Raw genomic sequence first — 21257 nt, 5'->3', positions numbered from 1 at the left:
GGATAGCTGTATAGACATCAATTTGGTGTTTCGTTTTGTTTTGTTTTTTTTTGGTCACTAGGTAGAATGTCTTTACAATAGTGCCTTGCAGGATTTCTCTGAATCTGTCAGGTTTAGAGAACCTCACCGTTTCTCTCTGCCCAGCCCTGCAGATGGCTGCCTCAGACGGCACTGTTAGAAGATCACCAGAGTAGTGGAGTGGGGGGGCAGGTGTGGGTACAGCGGGAACCCAGTTGGGAAACCTAAGTCCAAGACATTGAGACCATTTAGCAAAAAGGCAGAGCAAGTAGGACAGTGCAGTCTGTCACATTAGCCCCTTGGTGATGAGCTATGGACGATAACTGCTGATGGGACTTCTAGCTGGATAGCTTGTGTGTTTCGAAAAAATCCTGATTGTTAATTGTTTCTCATTTTAATTTGGCTAGATTGTTTTGGTTTCTTTTGCTTCAACATTCTTGCTCTTACAATGTTTTCTTTTCTTTTCTTTTTTTTTTTTGAAGTTTTGATTTTCTATGTCACTGTTTTTTTTTTCTTTTTGTGCACATTTCTCAAGGTTTATACAGTAAATAATGTGAGTGTGATAACCAAAATACGCACAGAGCATCTGACTGAGGAAGAAAAAAAAAGATATAAAGGTAATCTTTCCCCTGGTAACCTCTCTTTTACTATTCATTTATTTATTCTTTTTAGTTTAGCGAGAGACTGTGTTGGCTCAGTTAAGTTGGGAGTTCATGTTATTGGGACATGCTAACCTCTTTATAAAAGTTTCCACAGAGTGACTCACTCTTGGACTGTTTCTCTATAGTTGCTTTTAGCTGTAATTAAAGCCACTCATAAGGCTTCTTTCTGAATTATGACAATTGCTAGCTTTATCCAAAGAAGTAGATAAAGAATAGTAATAGAGAACATTTATCAATGAGTGATGTCATCTAAACTACCCTAATGAAAGATTTGAAGGGCTAGGAATGGCACAATGGTGGTAGAGTACTTGTCTAGCGTGCATGAAGCCCTGGGTTCATTCAATTCCCCAATACAACATAAACAAAAAAAGTGAAAGTGGCATCATGGCTCTAGTGGTAGAGTGCCCACACCCTGAGTTCAAGCTGTAAGACTAGCAAAAAAATTTTTTTAATTAAAATATTTGGGCACCAGGAGTGTGGCCTAGTGGTAGAATGCTTGCCTAGCATGCACAAAGCCCTGGATTCAAGTCCTTGGCACCATCTACACAGAAAAAAAAAATGGAAGTGATGCTATGGCTCAAGTAGTAGAATGCTAGCCTCGAGCAAAAGTACTCCCGGACAGTGCCCAGGCCTAGAGTTCACACCCCAGGATTGGCAAAAAAAAAAAAAAAGATTTGGATAGAATTTGGGCTCTGAACTTCTGAACTAGAACATCACCATCTCTTGTAAAATTACTTGTCCGCTGTGCCTCAATATCCTCCAGCAGCAAAAAAGGAGGTGATAAGTTGTTAGGAACTTGGATGTGTCCCCACTTACAGCCTTTAGCGTTATACCTGAAGTATGTGGAAATTGCTTAAGTACCACTTCTGCCAGCGCTGTTCCATTACTCCAGTACAACAGAGGAGGAACTGAGGCCCAGAGTACACCACAGTGAATGGCCAGGGTGGGATTAGAATCCACGTCTGGCTCATTCCTAAATCCAGATTCCTTCCAATATTCCACTTGAACTCAGTTTTCATCTTTCTACTAGCATATATTAATTATATGAAACAATGGATTTCATTGTGATATTGCTTAAATTACCTAGGATACTACAAAGAATAAAATTATCTTTGTGGATGATTTTTATTAGCCTATCAGTGGATTTCCTAATATCAGGTAGCTTAGCTCAGAAACTTTAAAATGTGATAAAGATACTTTTCTTTATGGCCATGAGTGGGATATGATATTAAGCTTAAGCTTTTCTTCCTTTGTAGCGGACAGGAACCCTTTAGAATCCTTGCTGGGGACTGTGGAACATCAATTTGGTGCTCAGGGGGTGAGTTTTTCATTTAATTCTGTTTAATGAAAAGAATCAGCTCTTGGTGCTTGCTTGTGATAGTATTTTCTACATCCTGAGTAGGCTATCTTGTGTGAAAAGGTTCAAGAGAATTCCCAAGTTTGAGCAAGAGGCTCTCTTTTGGAAATGAATAGGATGAATGAAGCTTTGAAAGTAAAGATTTTGGGTCGGGTGCTGTGGCTACTCCTGTCATCCTAGCTAGTAAGGAGGCTGAGATCTGAGGAGCAAGGCTCAAAGCCAGCCCCGGCACAAAAGGATCGGAGACTCTTATCTCCAATTAACCTCTAGAAAATGGGAGTGGGACTTGGCTCAAGGGTAGGGAAGTAGCCTGGAGTTGAAGAGCTCAGGAGCAACGCCCAGACCCAGGGGTAGAGTGGTGGCCTTGAGCTGAAGAGCTCAGGGACTGCGCCCAGGCCGAGATCAAGTTCCTTGACCCACAAAAAGAAAGAAGGAAGGAAGGAGAGAGAGAGAGACAGAGAGAGAGAGACAGAGAGAGAGAGAGACAGAGAGACAGAGAAAGAAAGAAAGAAAGAAAGAAAGAAAGAAAGAAAGAAAGAAAGAAAGAAAGAAAGAAAATAAATAAAGATTTTGAAGGAAAGGGATGATTACAGAAATTAGATGTGCTCTCTCATGACATGACACTGTTTACATTGTGACAGTACTTAAAAAATATTTACTTACTTGAGCCCCCAAATTACTGTATGTAATTAGCACAGTGAATGTCATTGAGGATCAGAAAAATGAAATTTCCTTTCCCTTGTCAAAGATAGACAATCACAGAACTAGAACTTAAGCTCCAAGACTCAAATATCACATGTGTGTGTGTTGGGGGTACTGGGGTTTGAAGTCAGAACCTCACACTTGCTATGAATGGATTTCCTAATGCAGATAGCTTAGCTCAGAAACCTGAACCATGCTTCCAACGCAGCTTTCAAATGTTTTTGTCTTTTCAATAATCAGAAGATAAAAATGAAAGGGAAGCTATACCAGTGGCTCCCGCCTATAATCCTAGCTATTCAGGAGGCTAAGATCTGAGGATTGTGGTTCAGAGCCAGACTGAGCATGAAAGTCCATGAGACTCTTATCTCCAATTAACCACCAGAAAACCAGAAGTGGTGCTGTGGCTCCACAGGGTAGAGCAGTAGCCTTGAACTGAAGAGCTCAGGTACAGGGCCCACACCCAGAGTTCAAGCCCCATGTCAAATAAATAAATTTTAAAAATAATAATAGTAATGAAAGGGAGAGTACAGGAACATTTTTAGATGGGGAAATCCGTCAGATTTGCCACATAGCTTGGTGACACATTTTTAGATGTTCCATTTAGTAGCTTAAAAAAGCTAGTGACTACAATTTCCTGGTGGTAGCTGGTTTTTGATGTCTGTCTCAGACTGAGTGCTGTAGGCAACTACTGGGTAAGCATCATTTGGCATTTCTGATTTTCCTGAGTTCTGGCCTAGCAGGACCTCACTACGGAATATGCTACTGCAAACAACCCCACAGCCATCACGCCTGACCAGTACTTTGATGAAGACTTTGATCTGAAAGACAGGGACATTGGAAGACCAAAAGAGCTGACAATTAGAACTCAAAAGTAAGAGCCATTTTCAATTTATGAATGGTCTCAGAAGTTGTACTGTTTTATGGTGTAAGGATCAATCGTGCCTCTGGCTCGCTCTTTCTCTCTTTCTTTCTTGCGTGAGTCATGGGGCTTGAATTCTGGGCTTGAGTTCTGTCCCTGAGCTCTTCATCTCAAGGCTACCACCCTACCCCTTGAGCCACAGCCCCATTACCCTTTTCTAGTGATTAATTGGAGATAAGAATCTCAAGGTCCTTGGTACCTAGGATAGCTTTGAACGTTGGTCCTCAGATCTCAGCCTCCTTAGTAACTAGGATTACAGGCGTGAGCCACCTCACCTGGCTTGGCTCTTACTTTAAAAAAAAAAAAAAAAAAAAGCTACTTTGGGGAAGTTGTCTTGGGAAAACAATAGAAGATTGCCTCTTGCATTAGCTTTTTCCAAATGGAATAATAAATATAACAATTCTATTTTTGTGGATGTGTGCCAGTCCTGGGGCTTGAACTCAAAGTCTAGGCGCTGTCACTGCACTTTTGTGCTCTACCGCCTTAGCCACAACTCCACTTCTGAACTTTTTTGGTGATTAATCTAAGAGTCTCCTCAGATCTCAGCCTCCTGAGTGGCTAAGATTACAGACATGAGCCACCGACCCCTAGATCTTTATTCCTCCTCCCCATTGGCTGCTCCAATGAAATGATTTCCATCAGCTATCAATTTCTCCATGCTTTTTGTTAATTAAAGTTATTGCTGGGGTAGGTTGGAGTGTAAGGCCTCATCTCCTGATCACCAGAATTCTGGGTGATGTGACTTTCTTGTTGTTCCAGGCCTGAGTGGTTCTGAGTTTGAGAGATAAACCCAGGGGCTGGTGGTAGAGTGCTTGCCTAGCATGCATGAAGACCCAGATTTGATTCCTTGGTACCACATACATAGAAAGAGCCATAAGTGGTGTTGTGGCTCAAGTGGTAGAACTCTAGCCTTGAGAAGGCCCAAGGACAGTGCTCAGGCCCAGAGTCAGTCCCTAGGACTGGCAAAAAGAAAAAAAGAAAGAGAAAAGAGGGAACTCAGAGCTGGTGGAGTGAGAGGCAGGGGTTTAGCCCGCCTCAGTGTGCTGATCTGTTCTCAACTCATAGAGATTGCCTCTGTCTTTTCTCCTTCAAACCCTGCAGGTTTAAAGCTACACTGTGGATGTGTGAAGAGTTTCCCCTCTCACTCGTGGAGCAAGTCATTCCAATTATTGACCTCATGGCTCGAACTAGTGCTCATTTTGCAAGACTGAGAGATTTCATCAAATTGGAATTCCCACCTGGATTTCCTGTCAAAATAGGTACTATTTAACTCAGGTGCACATGGGCTTACTCATTTTGTGGGTGACATAATGTTTCATGGAATTGGAGGTAATAAGGTAGCCTATGATAAATATAGTGGAGGAAGAAACAATTATGCCTGGTTTAAGAAATGTCACAATCTTTGGTTCATTTTGCATATCAGAATTAAGAGATCCCTAGCCATTGACAAGTGATGCTGACAGATGTAAAAAGCCATAAAAATATGACATTGTTTTAATGTCAAACCTTAAGTGGAACTTTGAGCTTTACTTAAATGAAATTTTAGATTAGATAATTATTTAGAAAAGACAACTGTCATCAAGATTATCTGATAGGCAAATATGATTTAAGGCCTAAACTAGTATGCAGAATGATTATATATATATATATATATATATATATAATAAATACAGTGTCTCACACATGTAATTTTAGCTCTCAAAAGATAAAAATCCACAAAAGCCATTTAACGAATGATTGTTGTCCTTAATGTACTATGTTGTCTCTCATCTCCTTTGCTGTCCCTTGGTTATCTCATATTGTTATAGTATCTCATTTTGTTATCTGATATATTGAATTTATTTGTATTTGGTTATTTGAAATTTGATAGGGAAGGGGGAAAAACCAAGACGGCTAGGGGGTGTGGGGGGGAGGGAAATGGGTACCAAGACATGTGAAAGGGTATCAATGTATGTGAATTAATGCACCTTCTATCTGGCAAATATCATGTATCCCTTTTACTAATTACAATAAAAAATAAATAAATAAATAAATAAATAAATAAAAAAGAAAAAAAAGATAAAAATCCAGAGAGGATTGTAGTTCAAAGCCAGCCCAGACAGAAAAGTTCAAAAGGTTCTATCTTTATGTAACCAGAAAGATGTCAAACTGAGGCACGGCTCCAGTGGTAGGGTCCCAGCTGTGAATAAGGAAGCTAATGAGTTTTAGTGTGAGTTGATTGTGTATCCATGACAATGTCATTCTGCTGAATCCCTTAATCACCGATCTAAAAGCACATGTTTAATTTGAATCTGAATCTCAGTTTTCCATTTCTATATTAGAGAGGGATGCTACCGAGGATAAAGTAAAATTGTTTTGAGAAAGAAGTGCTGAGCATAGTAACAATTTGGTAAGCATTCAGTCAATGATCACTATTACTGTTTTCAGTAAAGTTTATTTTATTTTGTTCTTTGTTTTGTTAGAAATTCCCTTATTTCATGTCTTAAATGCACGGATTACATTTGGAAATGTTAATGGTTGCAGCACTGCTGAAGAAAGTCAAAATGTGGACGGAACCCAGGCTGATTCAGGTAAAAAAAAGCAAATTCAGTTTGTAATTTAAAAAAAAACAACAGTAAAATGAATATATTCAATCATAGTACTAATCATTCATTTTGATACTAAGGAATATTTATGAAGTAGATCTGTCAGATAAATGGAAAATTTTAGATTTGCTTCAGAGTAAATGAAAAGAAAAAGACTTGGAAGATACTGTATTAGTCATTGTGACAAAATACAAGAGTGAAGCAAAAGAAGGAAAAACTTACTTTGGGCTCATGGTTTCATAGGTTATAGCCTGTACTCTACTGGCTCCTTTGTTACTGGCTCTGTGGAAGAATATAATGGCAAAGAGTATGGTGAGGCAGAGCTGCTTACTTCATGGCAACTGGGAAAGAGAGAGAGAGAGCGCTGGCACGCATGTACCAAGAGAAAGGGGGAGGGGCTGAGACTATCCCTAGTCAAAAGCACAAGACACTAATTGAAAAATACCTAAAACAAAAATGGCTGGAGGCATGGCTCAGGTGGTAGAGCATAGGCCTTGAGTTCAATGGCCAGCATTGCCCCAAACCAGGAAGACAACATGTTCTTAAAAATCAGCTTTATTGAAGTTACAATAACAGTGTCTCCTGTATAACTGATAGGTTAATTTAAAAAACTCCAAAGAAGATCATCTTTAATGAGTTTAATATGCATACAATCAAATATTCTCATTTTAAATGTGACAATTCCATGCATTTGAACAGATCTATATATACTGTGTAAATATCACCACAATTAAGATAGCATTAATTTGATGTTTCCAAATTCCCTCATGTTTCCTTGCAATCAATCCAATATATATATTTTTTCTTTTGGAACAAATACATGGCCACATATATTAGACTTAGTCCTCAAAGGATACATAAGTAAACCCTATCTCTGGAGCCTGGAAGTAGAACTAGTGTTGAAAGAGAAATCTTTACTTTTTATATAATAGTCCTCCATTTTTTTTTTTTTTTTTTGCCAGTCTTGGGCTTGAGCTCAGGGCCTGAGCACTGACCTTGGACTTTCTCAAGGCTAGAGCTCTACCACTTGAGCCTCAGCACCATTTCCGGCTTTTTTCTATGTATGTGGTACCAAGGAATTGAACCCGGGTCTTTGTGCATGCTAGGCAAGCACTTTAACCACTAGGCCAAACTCCACTAGGCCCCGGTCCTCCATATTTTTATGATTATATTAACTTTGTCACTTACAAGATCAAAGCATAAAGAAAAGCTGTACTGTGATACTTTGTATTGTCTTACTATTCTTCAGAATCCTTCATGTAGTAGCAGCTATTACTACTTTGATCCTTTATTTAAAAAAAAAAAAGTTAAGAGTCCATTAGCATGGCCTAGTTGTAGCGTGCTCACCTAGCATGCATAAAGCCCTGTGTTCGATTCCACAGAACCACATACACAGAAAAAGCTGGAAGTGGCGCTGTGACTCAAGTGGCAGAGTGCTATCCTTGTACAAAAAGTGTCCAAGGACAGTGCCCAGGCCCTGAGTTCAAGCCCTGGGACTGGCAAAAACAACAACAACAACAAAAAAACCCAACAACTTAAGGCTGTATATGGTGGCACATCCTGTAGTCTTAGCTATTTGAGAGGATGTGGCAGGAAGATTTCTTGTGTTTGGAATTCAAGGCCATCCAGGGCAACATAGCAAGACCCTGTCTTCAAGCAAACAAAAGTCTGAAAAATGTTGGAGTTTAGGTTGGACATGGTGGTGTATGTCTGAATTCCTAGCTCACAGCAGAATCCTGACCAGCCTGGGCGACCTAGAGAGGTTGAGGTTACCTTGAATTACTCACTGAGAGCCTGTTTGGAAATAAGAAAGATCTAAATTTATGGTAATGAGCTCAGACACTGGACTGTTTGCTTTTGTGTTTCAGCTTCCCAGGTCACAAGCTTTGAGGTAGACCAATCTGTGTTCGAAGTTCCTGAATCTTATCATGTTCAAGACAATGGCAGAAATGTGCACTTACAAGACGAAGATTATGAGATCATGCAGTTTGCCATTCAGCAGAGCCTGCTGGAGTCCAGCCGGAGCCAGGTGTGTGTTGGCATCATTGTCACAACTCTGACTGCTACTCTGTGATTAGGCCTCACGTTTTGGCCAGCTAGAGGACTTATCTAAATAACCAGTTTGACTCATGGTATTTATAAATTATTTTAAGCTCTACATACCCTGTCTTTTATGAAAGCTGACCATCTGCAAGCCCCATTTGGCATCGCTGACAGTTTTCAGACACTCATTCCTATTCTTCATGTTTTAAATGTAGCTGAAATTGAGTACTTTATTTTTAGGTGTGCTTTGTAACCTTCTAGTACTGAAGCAGCAATTTGGGGCTCATTTATACTAACCGTGTTCCTGAAATCTTAAGTGTGTATCACTAGTTTTAGATGAAGGTCATGATGGTTTTCATCTCAAATCCCTCCCCAAGGAAAAGCAAGCGTGTGTGTTGGGTGCTAAGTATGTGATGAAAGTGGTTTTGATTCTGTGTAGGTTCTTTCATTCACATGTCGTATTCCTTGGTAAGAAGAATTGACTCCTTAAACCCTTCATCTCTAGCAAGAGATAAAAATCTAAGGACAGGTCAGACCCAGCTAAAAGAAATCATCTTTTTAGCATCTCTGTGGTTGGGCCTTGAGACCTCACTGTCTTCAGCAGTCTGAGGTCTTGCCCCTCCCTCCCATGGCTCCCGCTCTGCTCCAGTGGGTCTGGTCCATTTCCTCCACCTTCAGGTATGTCCTGGGTTCTTGCTGCCCATTTGGTTGGTCACTGGTTCCTTCCATCATCCTGTCAGCCCTCCAAGCTGCTTCACTTTGAGAATAGCATCCACATTCCAGCACCTGGAACGTGGCGTTTGGCTTTCTGGTTTGAGTTTTACTTAGAGCTTTGAGCAGTGTGAGTCCTTGTCCTTCACTTCTCCCATTCCTAGAGCCACGAGGTTTTCTGAGGCTGCTGGACTCAAAGCCAGACTCCACAGCAGGCAGAGTCTCTTTGTAGGCGCTCCTAGGAGGCCCAGTGCCTAGACATCGAGGTCAGCCAGTACACTCTGGCTTAGCTTTGTTGCCCAGTTTCTAAGGAAATCTTGCTGACAATAAATTCCACCAAGGGGAATAGCCAGTTGAGGTGACAAAAACATGATATTTTTTAATCTATCCCTAAGAGTAATCTCTTTGGCCATGTCAATGTAGCCTAAGGTTATCATGTATAACCCAGTAGATGGTGAGTTGACCCATATCTCCACTACTATTTCACAGAGCACTATCAACAATAGGCATGTAAAATATTTTTGATTTTGTTTTACAGCTCTTATTTACTTGTCAAGATGGCAATTATTCCTTCTAGGAGGTGTTCACACCCATCACACTTGTGTTTGTAGGAACTTTCAGGACCAGCTTCAAATGGAGGGAGAAGCCCGACACACAGCTACGAAGCCCAGTATGAGAGGTGAGCAGCGTTGCTTTTTTAAATTGCTAGTATTGAGATTTGAACTCAGGCTTTCTTGCCCACAGCTGGCATTCTACCATTTGAGCCACGCCTCCAGCTCAGCCCCCTGCTGGCTATTTTGGAGATAAGAGTCTTGTGGACTTCTCTGTCTCTGCCTGGGATCCTGTGGGTCTCAGCTTCCTGAGAGGATGGGATGACATGGCTCTTGATGAGGTGGCTCTTGTCAGACTGAGGTTGACACAGTCCCTTGCTGCTTAGGCAAATGTGTGGCTGTGCTCACAGGAAAGAAATATTCCTTTTTATTTTGTATTTTTAATAGCGAAAATGTTAGTAGATTAGCTCTACAGGCCTGATATCTCCTTTCCAGGAAGGGTGACAGGACACAGGTCAGTGCTCCTGACAAAGATGCATAGGGAAAATGTTTTCTGGTTTGGTCTCTCTGAAATGTCTCCAGTGAGAAGTTTATGCCATTTTAAAGACATTGACACTTTGGGGAATAACTACAGAAATGATTAGAAGCTCTTTAAGGCCGGGAGTTAGTGGTAGAGTGCTTGCCTAGCATGCATGAGGACCCAGGTTCGATTCCTCAGTACCATATACATAGAAAAAGCCAGATATGGTGCTGTGGCTCAAGTGGTAGAGCTCTAGCTTTGAAAAAGCCCAAGGACAGTATTCAGGCCCTGAGTTCAAGTCCCCGGACTGGCCAAAAAAAAAAAAAGGAGAAGCTCTTTAAGAAATGCAGTGATGCATTTTCAAGGCATTTTTCTGTATGTTACGTATATATGACAAAGCTGTAAACAACCTGGTTTTACTATAAAACAGACTCAAATTCAATTCCCAGCACCATCATATAGTAACAGGCTGATCTTGGGCAGGGCCTCCTCCTGTGAGTAGCAGCTTTCTGGCTGGTGTGTGGTGCCCACACTCCCATCCACATTTATATGCGCATAGAAAAGCACCTGGCACAATATTCACAGGGTAAGCAGTTAAATGCACTCGCTTCCATTGCCACCATGGAGTAGTTGACTGCTTTTTCTTCCCTTTCTTCAACCCAGGGCCATCCAGGAGAGCCTCCTCAGCAACATAGAAGGCCCGTGCCCAGGTGCCATGAGTGAGTCCAGCCGTTTTGACAGCGACTTGCAGCTGGCCATGGAGCTCTCTGCCAAAGAGCTGGAGGAGCGGGAGCTCCGCCTGCAGGAGGAGGAGGCGGAGCTCCAGCAAGTCTTACAGCTGTCACTCACTGAGAAATAGACCTGTTTGTTCACGGGCCATGCACCAAGGCTCTGGGCTGCACGAGTACTGTGTCTGCCACCAGGCCCCAGGCCTGAGGGCCTCCACTTCGTGTAGATGGCAGCTGCCTCTTCTTTCCTCAGAGGTGCAGGACCAGTGACTCCCCGGCCCTTTGGTGCCCCTGGAGTGGAAAGAGGGCCTGGTAGCCCAGCTCCGGGCTATGGGGAGGACAGCACCACCACTTTGCATTAGCTGTATTGGCTTGCAGGGCACATTTTTACTACCAGCTTTAGACAAACCCCAATCCATGCAGGGTTGATACATTTCTACCCAGGAGTGATAACATTATTGCTAAGTCAGGGTGCTTTTATATAGGAGAGCAGCAGCCTTTCTAGAGTGGTTTATGTGAGTTGGACACTTTTCTTTACTGTTCACCAAAGAAATGGGTTGTGCCGATCGACTCTTTACTTTTACCTTTCTATAGGGTTTCTAGGACGATGCCATCATTCCTGTCCATTTCCACCCCCCCACCCCCCTCCCACCCCACCACACACACCCTAGCTAAAGCTAAAGAGGAGATATGTACAGGATCTATTGTAGATTATGGTTAACTATTTGCATCAAATGAAGATGAATGACCACAGATGTTGCCTTAGCCTTAAAACTTACTAATAGTTTCAAACCACCTCACTCCATGTGTTGAGGGATTCGGATTGTCTTTGAGAGCAGGCTCCTCCAGGCGAAATCCAAGGCAGCTAATTCTGTACCTGGTGGGGCAGAGAGGGAAGCCAGGGCTATTCTTAAGGGAGCTGGCCAAAATATTGGGATAGCAGAGAGCCAACCCAAATGTGTTGCCTGCTCCAGGGAGGCCTAGGAGCCACCAGCTGCAAGGGTTACTTGCAACTCGGCAGGAAAGGATGTGTTTGAGATGAGGAGAGAGCATGCATGGAGCATGATGGCTCTTCCTTCAAAAGGGAAAGTGATGATTGCACGTTGCTTTTGAGAGTTCAAAACATCTTTCTGGATAAATATATTTTTTAACAGAATCTTTTTATTATTTTTAAAGAATAAAAATGACTACTCCCATCAGTAGCAATACAAGGTTATACATTTTAACCAGATTTTTCTCAGGCCTCTTTTGGATACTTTTAGTAGTTAACTATTTTGTCTAGCCCTCCTGTAAATACCTATCACATAACATACAGACCCTGGGGAATATGGCCAGCTGTGGCCCATGTACTCATTCCCCCAGGCTGCACTGAAATCATCCAGTAAATGTATCCTCCTCTGTTTTCCATCTATTTCCTATTGTGCTTCTTTTTGAGATAGAAAGAGAGAAACAAACTCCTATTCTAGTTGATGTCTGAATCATTCAGTGAATGTTGCCAGGAATGTTCCTAGACACAAAGAATTGTGCTTTGAATGCCCGAATAGCCATCTGCCTTTTTTTTGTCATGCTCTGACCAAAAAATTTGTCTGCACACAAGGCCAGTAGAGGTGACATCAATCACACTTGTTCCTTACACAGCAGTGTTTACGATGAGCAAAGTTCTTGGGAATGACTGCAGTTATTTTTCCATGTTGTTTACTCACTAAGGCAAATCATAGGGAATTTTTGTGTTTGCATTCCATTGCTCTGCTTCCTGACTTCTTTGACTTTGTCCCCGAGAAGTTCACTTAAAAAGGGACTGAGCATTATGTCAACCTGTTGCAGCATTTTTCATGTGCTCCCTCAAAATGCAAATAAAGCCTGCTTCCCTAGAGGGTGCTCATACCCTGGAGTCTGAGTGGTCTGTTTTCTACTCACTGGATTTCCCTCCACTCACTTCCTGAGCTGAGCATCTGCATGTTGCTCAGTTAAATTCGTAAGGAGACATGCTTCTCACTCCCCACCCATGTCATGACACCACATGGGCCATCTAACTTGGGAGTTCCTTCCGAGAATGCCTTCTGGGGTGCACTGTTCCTGTGGAGGGGGCAGGGCCTGCTGCTTCTCCAGTCAGTGCTCAAATGATACTTAGTGCCCCCAAAAGACTCACCTTATACCTAAATGTGAAGCTGTTTTGCTCTGGGGGAGGAGGGAAAGGAGGTAATAAACACCAATACTCTGAGCCACACAGCACCATGTAGAAAGCTCAGTTCATAAGCCTCCAATGGCCCAATATCTACCATAACTTTTGATTGAACAACAGCTCCAGTACACTATGGGAATCAAGTATAACAAAGTTTCTAAGACAATCTGTTCTGCAAACAAGCTTATCACAACAGGCATAATATGAGAAGTCCAGGAAACAGAAAAGTGACAGGAAAAGGAATGACCTGTTACCAGCTTAGTCCCCTTCTGACCATGATGTCAGGGAAGATGAAAATAAGGTTTCAGCTGACTGTGGTCCAGTAAGTGATGAGTTCAAGTCTACCTGGACCCCTGTCTAGAAATGTGAATTTAAGTCCCAACTGGGAGAAATACAATACACTAAAGCACTCTAGAGCCCCCAATCTCAGCTTCAGAGGAAGTTTTGTGCTTGCTAATACAGCTCATTTTATGTTTGGTTCAGGTTGTGTTTAATTTGCTACACAGGCAGTATTCTGTGTATTGTTTGATAACTACCTCTCACTATTCCTCCAAAGATGATCAGGAAAATAATTCCATTTCAGAGTCTTAGTTGGCCAATCTTTGGTGGCTAAAAGTACTATAATTCTCTCCCAAAATTGATGCTTTTGTCTTTACAGATCCTCTGCAATAAGCCTCTTTCTAAAAGGAAGATTCTATTTTACTATAGTTGTACATTTGTGTGTGAGAGAGTGAATGAGAGACAAACTACCAGGGGCTTGAACTCAGGACCTTTGGGCTCAAGTTCAGCCTTTTTGTTCAGTGCGGGTATCCTACCACTTGAATGCCTCTAGTCTGGTTTCTATGTTGTAGTTTGTTTGGTTTTTGCTGTTTACTTGGAGATGAAGTCTTCTGGACTTTTCTGTCTAGGCTGGCATTGAGCCTTGGTCCTCAGATCTCAGCCTTCTGAGCAGCTGGGATTAAAGATGTGAACCACTGGCTCCTGACTACCTAGAATTCTTGTGTGGAACTAATGATACGGGAAACGACAAAACCACAATTACCTGACTGGTATTTCCAAACAAAGAGTAAACTGTAAAAGTTTATGAGCTTGCATCATCCATGGTTATAAAAGAAATATAAATAAAAACAACCCTAAGATACCACCTTATGCCAATTAGAATGGCCAACATTCTGAACTCAGACAACGACAAATGCTGGAGGAGATGTGAAGAAAGAGGAACACTACTGTACTGCTGGTGGGAATGTAAACTAGTACAGCCACTCTGGAAGGCAATTTGGAGGTTTCTTAAAAAACTGAAAATAGACCTTAGCTTAGATCCCGCCATACCACTCCTGGGCATCTACCCTGAGCATCATAACCCAGGATATGATAAGGACACCTGCTCAGCCATGTTCATTTCTGCACTATTCACAATAGCCAAGTGATGGAAACAACCTAGATGCCCTACTACAGGTGAATGGATACAAAAAATGTGGTACATATACACAATGGAATTAAGATAGCCAACAGACAAGTAAAATAATGGTATTCACTGTGAAGTGGATGAAACTAGGGCGAATCATGTTGAGTGAGGTAAGACCAAAGGAACAAAAGGCACATGGTCTCCTTGATATGTAGATATTAGATACAAACAGTGCAAGAGCAATGACTCAATATTCGAGTACCTAAGGTTATGGACATGGTCTTGGAGAAATAAACATAACTACTAAACATAAAAATCTATGATGGGATATATACTCTGTAGACATAATGTTATATAGATATGTATCTATGACATACAAACCCTCAGCTTAATTTAAATTATGTTCTAAAATCTATATGCCAGTGATTGAAGGTAAGAGATTCCCTTCTTGAACACTTGTTTGTTAAACATGACACTTGAGATATGATGTAAAAATCAGTGTTAATAAAATCTTTCAAAAAACATTCATGAGCTTGGCAAGTTTTTACTAAGTCCTTTTAAAAATCCATTCACAAATAGGAAAACTGAAGCGCTAGAGAAGGAAGACATAAGTGGACATGGGACAAGAAGCCAGGCTTCTGCCTTAGGCCCAACTTGACCATTTGTGGATCAGTTTTCTGAAATAATCAGAATGTTGCCTTAGGGCAACAATGCTATTTCACATCCAATTTTAAAGTTTTGCAGTTCTTTCCCTCTAAAAATATCAGATTCAAACACATACACACACACACACACACACACACACACGTGCATTTTAAACACTTCAGAAATAATTACTAGGAGTAAGATGGCACATGAGGTTTCATTTCAATTTTAATTGACATTTTGCTCAAAAGCACACAACAATGAACCTCTGAATAGCTCCACGTTACAAGGTTCTAACAAAAATCCTAATATCAAGCAGTTACAACATCCTTATTATTTCACATTAAGTGCAGGTTATTTCACATCAGTGCTGGGCTTGAGTGGAGCACAAGATAAGCATTTTAGATTAATAACATTAATTCTAGCACCTTTCAATAAATACTAATCACCTTTTAAGTATGAAGGTGTAATTTCAGTAGGGGGAAAGAATCCATTTCACCAGCAGCACAAACAACAGCAGCATTTTCAAAGTTGAGATTAAATCTGTAAACACTCCTGGCACGGCACTCGTGCCCTCCTCAGCCCAGCCCTCCACTCAGGCTGAGTGTCAGCTCCCACAGGATTTAGGCGGTGGGCTACGGAGACTTGCATACAGTACAAGGGAGATGAAGGTTGGTTATCTGAGTAGGGTGGGACTTTTTGTAACAGGTCAACTGGTAGCATTTCTAATTCAACTTGGCCTTTCAAGGCCAAAAGAACACTCCAGGACTCCACCTGATGAGACCCTACCTTCCGTGGGGGCATCTGAGTGCAGAGCTGGTGGGGTGAGAGAGTATTAGCAGAGGGAGGGAATGAGGGAGAGGGGATGATACACCGTGTGCATATATAGAATAGCACAATGAAACGCTCCCTATTACAAATGTGTGTTGATTCAAAAAGAAAACAGAGGATGCCTCTCTCCCTCTTGCTATTTCAAGATTAATGGTTAGTCCCTTCCAGTGTAGGTCTCACAGACATTTGTGGGTCATGTTTTCTTTTTTGTGAACCTTCAACTTTACAGCTAAACCTTGCAGCTTTGCGTCTCACTCTTGAGGACATCCCGACATAAAAATGAACACTGAGAGTAGACTCGGCAGCCAATAATTAGGGAGGATCTACACTGCTTAGTATTTACTAACTGTCCACACCAAGGGTCGCTTCTAAGTAGAAAAGTCCTGATTCCAAATCCTCCACTGGCCCACGTGCACCACAACTTATCCCCAAAACTTGCAGCGGAAGTTGCTGTGCTGTCACCGACGACGAATGGGCTTGTAGACACACAGCGCCATCAGGATGATGGTCACCAGCAGGATGCTGAAAATGGTTCCCATCAACACTGCAAAGGAAAAACAGGTTACCTCCAAATGCAAACTTCAGGTCCCTCATTTCCTGCAACAGTAATTCAGTCAAATGGACTTGTGCTGGACGTGGCAACAGTAGTGAACAGAAACGGTCCCAGGAAGAGCCTCTCACACAGCTTGACATGCCATGAGGAATGGGTGACTGAGGGCGATGTGGGAGGTCCAGTGATTGAGGAAGCATCTGAAATGAGACACAAGCTGGGCCCTTCAGTGCACAGCTCTGAAAGGAGAGCTCTGCAGTCCCAAGGACCCCTGAGGCCACAGCAAGCCCAGCATGTCCAGTGAACATAAAGGGGGCAAGCATGGAAGAAGGTAGGAGGGGCTAAGACTGACACAGGACATGAGGCAGGACAGCAGGAACCAGCTTATGCAGAGGAAAAAAGATCCCTCTGAGCTGAGTGGCAATGGCTCACACCTGTAATCCTAGCTACTCAGGAGGCTGAGATTTGAAGATTATGGTTCGAAGCCAGCCCAGACTCCAACTTCCAGCCTTTTGGTGATTTATCTCCAATTAATCACCAAAAGGCTGGAAGTGCAGCTATCGCTCAAATAGCAGAGTGTTATTAGCTTTGAGCACAAAGGTCAGGGACAGTGCCCTGAGTTCAAAGCCCCAGGAGAAGCACTCCCCTACACCTTCCCTTCTCCCCCATAAAAAGATCTCTCTGGCTGGCTGGGTTAGATGACTCTTAACAAGGACTTTCTGATAAAGAGCAACTAATTTTACAACCTATTATATTTAAAGTTTAGAGAAATGCTCACCTCTAAAATTTTCAAGATTCTCAAGCTGAGCCTTGTGATACTGAAGATTCTTTATTTTTTTTGGCCAGTCCTGGGCTTGAGCTCAGGGCCTAAGCACTGTCCTTGGACTTTCTCAAGGCTAGAGCTCTACCACTTGAGCCTCAGCATCACTTCCGGCTTTTTCTATATATGTGGTACTGAGGAATCAAACCCCTCTTTGTGCATGCTAGGAGAGCACTCTACCACTAGGCCAAACTCCCGGCCCCAGAAGATCTGGGTTTTAAACTCCAGCCACCTGCCAGTTTTATGCAACAGCAACAGTGTCTGGGATTAACTTAGAGGTGCTGGGAAGCATTCAAAATTCTGTTTCCGTCACTAAGCAAGTGTATATTTAATGTGTATGTGAGCCCATCCCAGGTTCCAGCTGGGAATAACCCTGGTTGTACAGTAACCATGGTTACTGTTCCTGGGGGGGGGCAGGAGACAAGATCTGAGCACAATTTAAAGTCAGTAATTTCAGAGTATCCATGACCCCCGCCCCCACTATACTACACCCTGGTGCCATCATCCACCCTGAACCCGGTTATTATATAGAATGATCATACTTTTTGGTGACGGGAAGACACAAATACAATGCCGAAATTCAAAAAAAAAAGTCCAAAGTCATTTTAAGGACTTGGGTAAAACAATTTACATGAGCTCAATATTATCTCTTCTTAACTAAACACCTGCCCTAATTTTCTAAAGTCTTGAATTCTAAGTTTCTATAGTTCTAACTATAATTGGACTTAAGGTAGTTATATTCCATTGAAACCACTGTCTTATTGTGGAAAGGCATTCAGATAGATAGATAGATAGATAGATAGATAGATAGATAGACAGACAGACAAACAGACAGACAGACAGATATATATATATATATATTTTTTTTTTTTTTTGTCAGTCCTGGGGCTTCAATGGAGAGCCTAGGCACTGTCCTTGGACAGTTTTTGCTCAAAGCTAGTGCTCTGCCACTAGAGCCACAGTGCCATTTCCAGCCTTTTCTGTGTATATGGTACCAAAGAATTGAACTCAGGGCTTCATGCATGCTAGGCCAGCACTCTACCACTATGCCATGCTCCAGTCCCCAATATATGTGTACATCTTTTTTTTTTTTTTTTTTTTTTGCCAGTCCTGGGCTTGGGCTCAGGGCCTGAGCACTGTCCTTGGACTTTCTCAAGGCTTAGCACTTTACCACTTGAGCCTCAGCACCACTTACAGCTTTTTTCTATGTATGTGGTACTAAGGAACTGAACCCGGGTCTTCGCGCATGCTAGGCAAGCACTCTACCACTAGGCCAAACTCCCAGCCCATATGTACATCTTTTAAAGCAAATTGTGAGGACTGGAATGAATTTTAAAAAGAAAAGCAGCTTAAAATCATGTCTTGTTAGATGCACAATATACATTTAGGGCTCAATACATTCTCTCACACTTTGTATTTCTATCTCTTCCTGTACTTTGCATGCAGCATCAGTTGCCTGACCAGCAGTCCTGTAAGAAGCCATTTTTTTTTTTTAACCAGTCGTGGGGCTTGAACTCAGGGCCTGAGCACTGTCCTTGGACTTTTCTCAAGGCTAGAGCTCTACCACTTGAGTCACAGCACCACTTCCAGCTTTTTTCTATGTATGTGGTACCGAGGAATCGAACCCCAGTCTTCGTGCATCCTAGGCAAACACTCTATCATTAGGCCAAACTCCTCTAAGAAGCCTTTTTAGTCCATCTTTATTGGACACTTCCTATCACGGAGCCTTGTATTCTCCATTCATAAAATGGAACAAAAAACTCAGGAAGGTGAGATATGAAGATGATAGTTTGAAGCTAGCTGGGGCAGTAAAGTCTGTGAGACTCTTATCTCCAATAAACCACCAGAAAGCCAGAAGTGGAACTATATAGCCAAGTGGTAGAGCACCATTCTTTTTGTTTGTTTGTTTCCTTTTTTTCCTTTTGTGGGCCATGGGACTTGAACTCTGGGCCTGGGTGCTGTCCCTGAACTCTTCAGCTCAAGGCTACCACCCTACCCCTTGAGCCACAGCCCCACTTCCTGTTTTCTAGTGATTAATTGGAGATAAGAGTGTCAAGTTCTTTAGTGCACAGGCTGGGTTTGAACAGTGATCCTCGGATCTCAGCCTCCTGAGTAGATAGGATTATAGGCATGAGCCATTCTTGAGCAAAAAAAGCTAAACGACTGTGGCCAGGCACATATTTCAAGCCCCAGTACAGGTATCTTCTCTCCCTTTCCATCTCCCTCCCTGTCTTTGAGTTTCCAGATCATTCTCTGAGCACTGCTGTTCTAGAGCAGTGGTCACAACAATGGGGATGTTAAATCAAAGAAAACTGGGCCTGGCTACAGACATTCTGGTCCTATTGACTGCATCGTGCATGCAGGTGGATGGTGCTACTACTGGCATCTAAAAGTTAAGGATAGGAGCCACGCAGTGGCTCAAGCCTGTAATCCTAGCTACTCAGGAGGTTGAGATCAGAGGACTGCAGTTCAAAGCCAGTGTGACTCTTATCTCCAATTAACCACTAGAAAACGGGAAGTGTGGCGGTGTGGCTCCTGGAGTAGGGTCGTAGCCTTGAGGTGAAGAGCTCAGGGACAACACCCAGGCCCAGAGTTCATGCCCCATGCCTGACTTAAAAAAAAATGTTAAGAATAGGGATGCTACTGAACATTCTAGCGTTCAGGATAATCGCACACATGGTTCCAAAGAATTAAGGATGTTGCTGTGTGCAAACTACTTAGCAGGGGGGCTAGGTTAAGGGGTCAGTACATGGCTGACATTGAATTAGGGTGGTCAAGACAATTCAAAAGGATGCTATGTGGCTACTTATGTAAGATATACAGATGCACTAGTGAAATTCAAAAGGAAAGGAGGACTTCAGAAGGCCCGGGAAGACTCGTTGAGAAGCTTTCCATTCCAGAGCTCTTTCAAAGCCAGGTACACGGGCGCCCGCGTCGAGGAGATTTCCTCCCCTACCCCTCCAAGAATTGCTTCAAGATCCACAAAGCCCGGTTCCAGGACTGGCCGCCCTGACTTGCTGGGTAAATCTAGGGAAGGAAAGTTCACGTCTTGTGTTTCCTTTTCCTTCTCTGTAAGACACAACTGAAAGATGACTTCTCTCAGGTGTCTGGCCGCTCCGGCCCCCGTCACGGGCGCTGGCTCCAGCTGCGAGCCACGCCTCCTGCCCACCCCGGGCCCCTCCAAGCCCCCACCGCACACCCCCGGCCCCGCGTTCGGTCCCCGCGCGGGCGCGGCCAGGCCCCGGCCCACTCCTCCAACCCGCGACCACTCACCCAGGTTCTGCCCGCGCAGCACCGCATACGGCCTGCTCCGCTCCGGGGAGTCCTCTGGGTTCGGGGCCTCAGCCTGCGCCGCCAGGACGCAGCACAGGCAAAAAAGCCAGCGCCACACACAACGCCGCATCTCGTCACCTGCTCTGGGGGGGGGAGGGAAGCCAAGCTCCACTTCCGGTTTAGGCCACGCCCCCTCCCTTTATCCGTACACGCCCTTCCGCTGCCTCCGCACACGCCCCTTCTCGCGCGCCCCGGGGCGGCGTTGCCAAGGAAACCGTATACTTCCGCCAAAGTTCCGCCCCCCCTTGCCCCCCGGCGGTCTGTCCTGGATTACTCTTCCGCCCGGCCAACTTTCCGCTCTTATCAGCGTTCCTCTGCAGAAACGTTCCGGACCTCGTGTGGTGACGACCGAGGGATTCGGGATTCGGGCTGCTTCCTCCTTCTTTTAACTTAGACTTGGCGCCCAGTGGAAACGCTCACCTCCCTCCCAGCCTTCGGGAAGCCCTCAGGCCCCCTGATCTGAACCTGGCCATGGCGCACGATCCATCCCCCAGCCGCAGGGACTGGTCAGGACCCACTGTGTAACCCACTTAGACCAGACACGGGTCTGGGCCACACCGGGACTAAGGCAATCTGAGGAATCAGAGAAATGGCCTCTAGCCCCACTACTCTGCTAAGCCAGCCTTTATAGTCCCTTAAACCACCAACCTCGAGTGAAAAAAAAAAGCCAGACGAGCCAGGTGCCGGGGGCTCAC

General features: G+C 43.4%; 2 protein-coding genes across 2 annotated transcripts in view; one reads left to right on the top strand and one right to left on the bottom strand.

Moving 5' to 3' along the window:
* The window catches only part of Ankrd13a (ankyrin repeat domain 13A), a 33591-nt gene extending 20911 nt beyond the window's left edge, over nucleotides 1-12680 (top strand). Inside the window, exons 8-15 of the mRNA XM_090320288.1 lie at nucleotides 554-635; nucleotides 1937-1998; nucleotides 3480-3610; nucleotides 4760-4917; nucleotides 6121-6228; nucleotides 8112-8272; nucleotides 9609-9676; nucleotides 10732-12680. Coding sequence (XP_090176414.1) covers nucleotides 554-635; nucleotides 1937-1998; nucleotides 3480-3610; nucleotides 4760-4917; nucleotides 6121-6228; nucleotides 8112-8272; nucleotides 9609-9676; nucleotides 10732-10927 — 966 coding nt within the window. The 3' untranslated portion in view covers nucleotides 10928-12680. The remainder of the gene's footprint in view (nucleotides 1-553; nucleotides 636-1936; nucleotides 1999-3479; nucleotides 3611-4759; nucleotides 4918-6120; nucleotides 6229-8111; nucleotides 8273-9608; nucleotides 9677-10731) is intronic.
* A 2560-nt stretch (nucleotides 12681-15240) lies between these two features.
* Nucleotides 15241-20647, bottom strand: C28H12orf76 (chromosome 28 C12orf76 homolog). The gene is made up of 2 exons (XM_090319970.1): nucleotides 20503-20647; nucleotides 15241-16403 (listed from the first exon to the last, which is right to left on the bottom strand). The coding sequence occupies exons 1-2, from the start codon at nucleotides 20630-20632 to the stop codon at nucleotides 16318-16320; spliced, it is 216 nt and encodes a 71-aa protein (XP_090176096.1). The 5' UTR covers nucleotides 20633-20647; the 3' UTR covers nucleotides 15241-16317.
* Between the last annotated feature and the right edge of the window lie 610 nt (nucleotides 20648-21257).

This window comes from Megascapheus bottae, chromosome 28 (assembly GCF_031878675.1).
Source record: "Megascapheus bottae isolate mThoBot1 chromosome 28, mThoBot2.hap1, whole genome shotgun sequence".
NCBI classification, from domain to species: domain Eukaryota; kingdom Metazoa; phylum Chordata; class Mammalia; order Rodentia; family Geomyidae; genus Megascapheus; species Megascapheus bottae.
The sequence above is the reverse complement of the archived record's forward strand: the minus strand, read 5'-3'. Positions and strand labels throughout refer to the sequence as shown.

Excerpts from the sequence above, each read along its gene's own strand:
- C28H12orf76 (XM_090319970.1), bottom strand. The coding sequence starts at position 20,632 with ATGCGGCGTTGTGTGTGGCGCTGGCTTTTTTGCCTGTGCTGCGTCCTG. Across the intron at positions 16,404-20,502 it reads GCTGCGCGGGCAGAACCTGG|TGTTGATGGGAACCATTTTC; the intron begins GTGAGTGGTCGC and ends TTTCCTTTGCAG.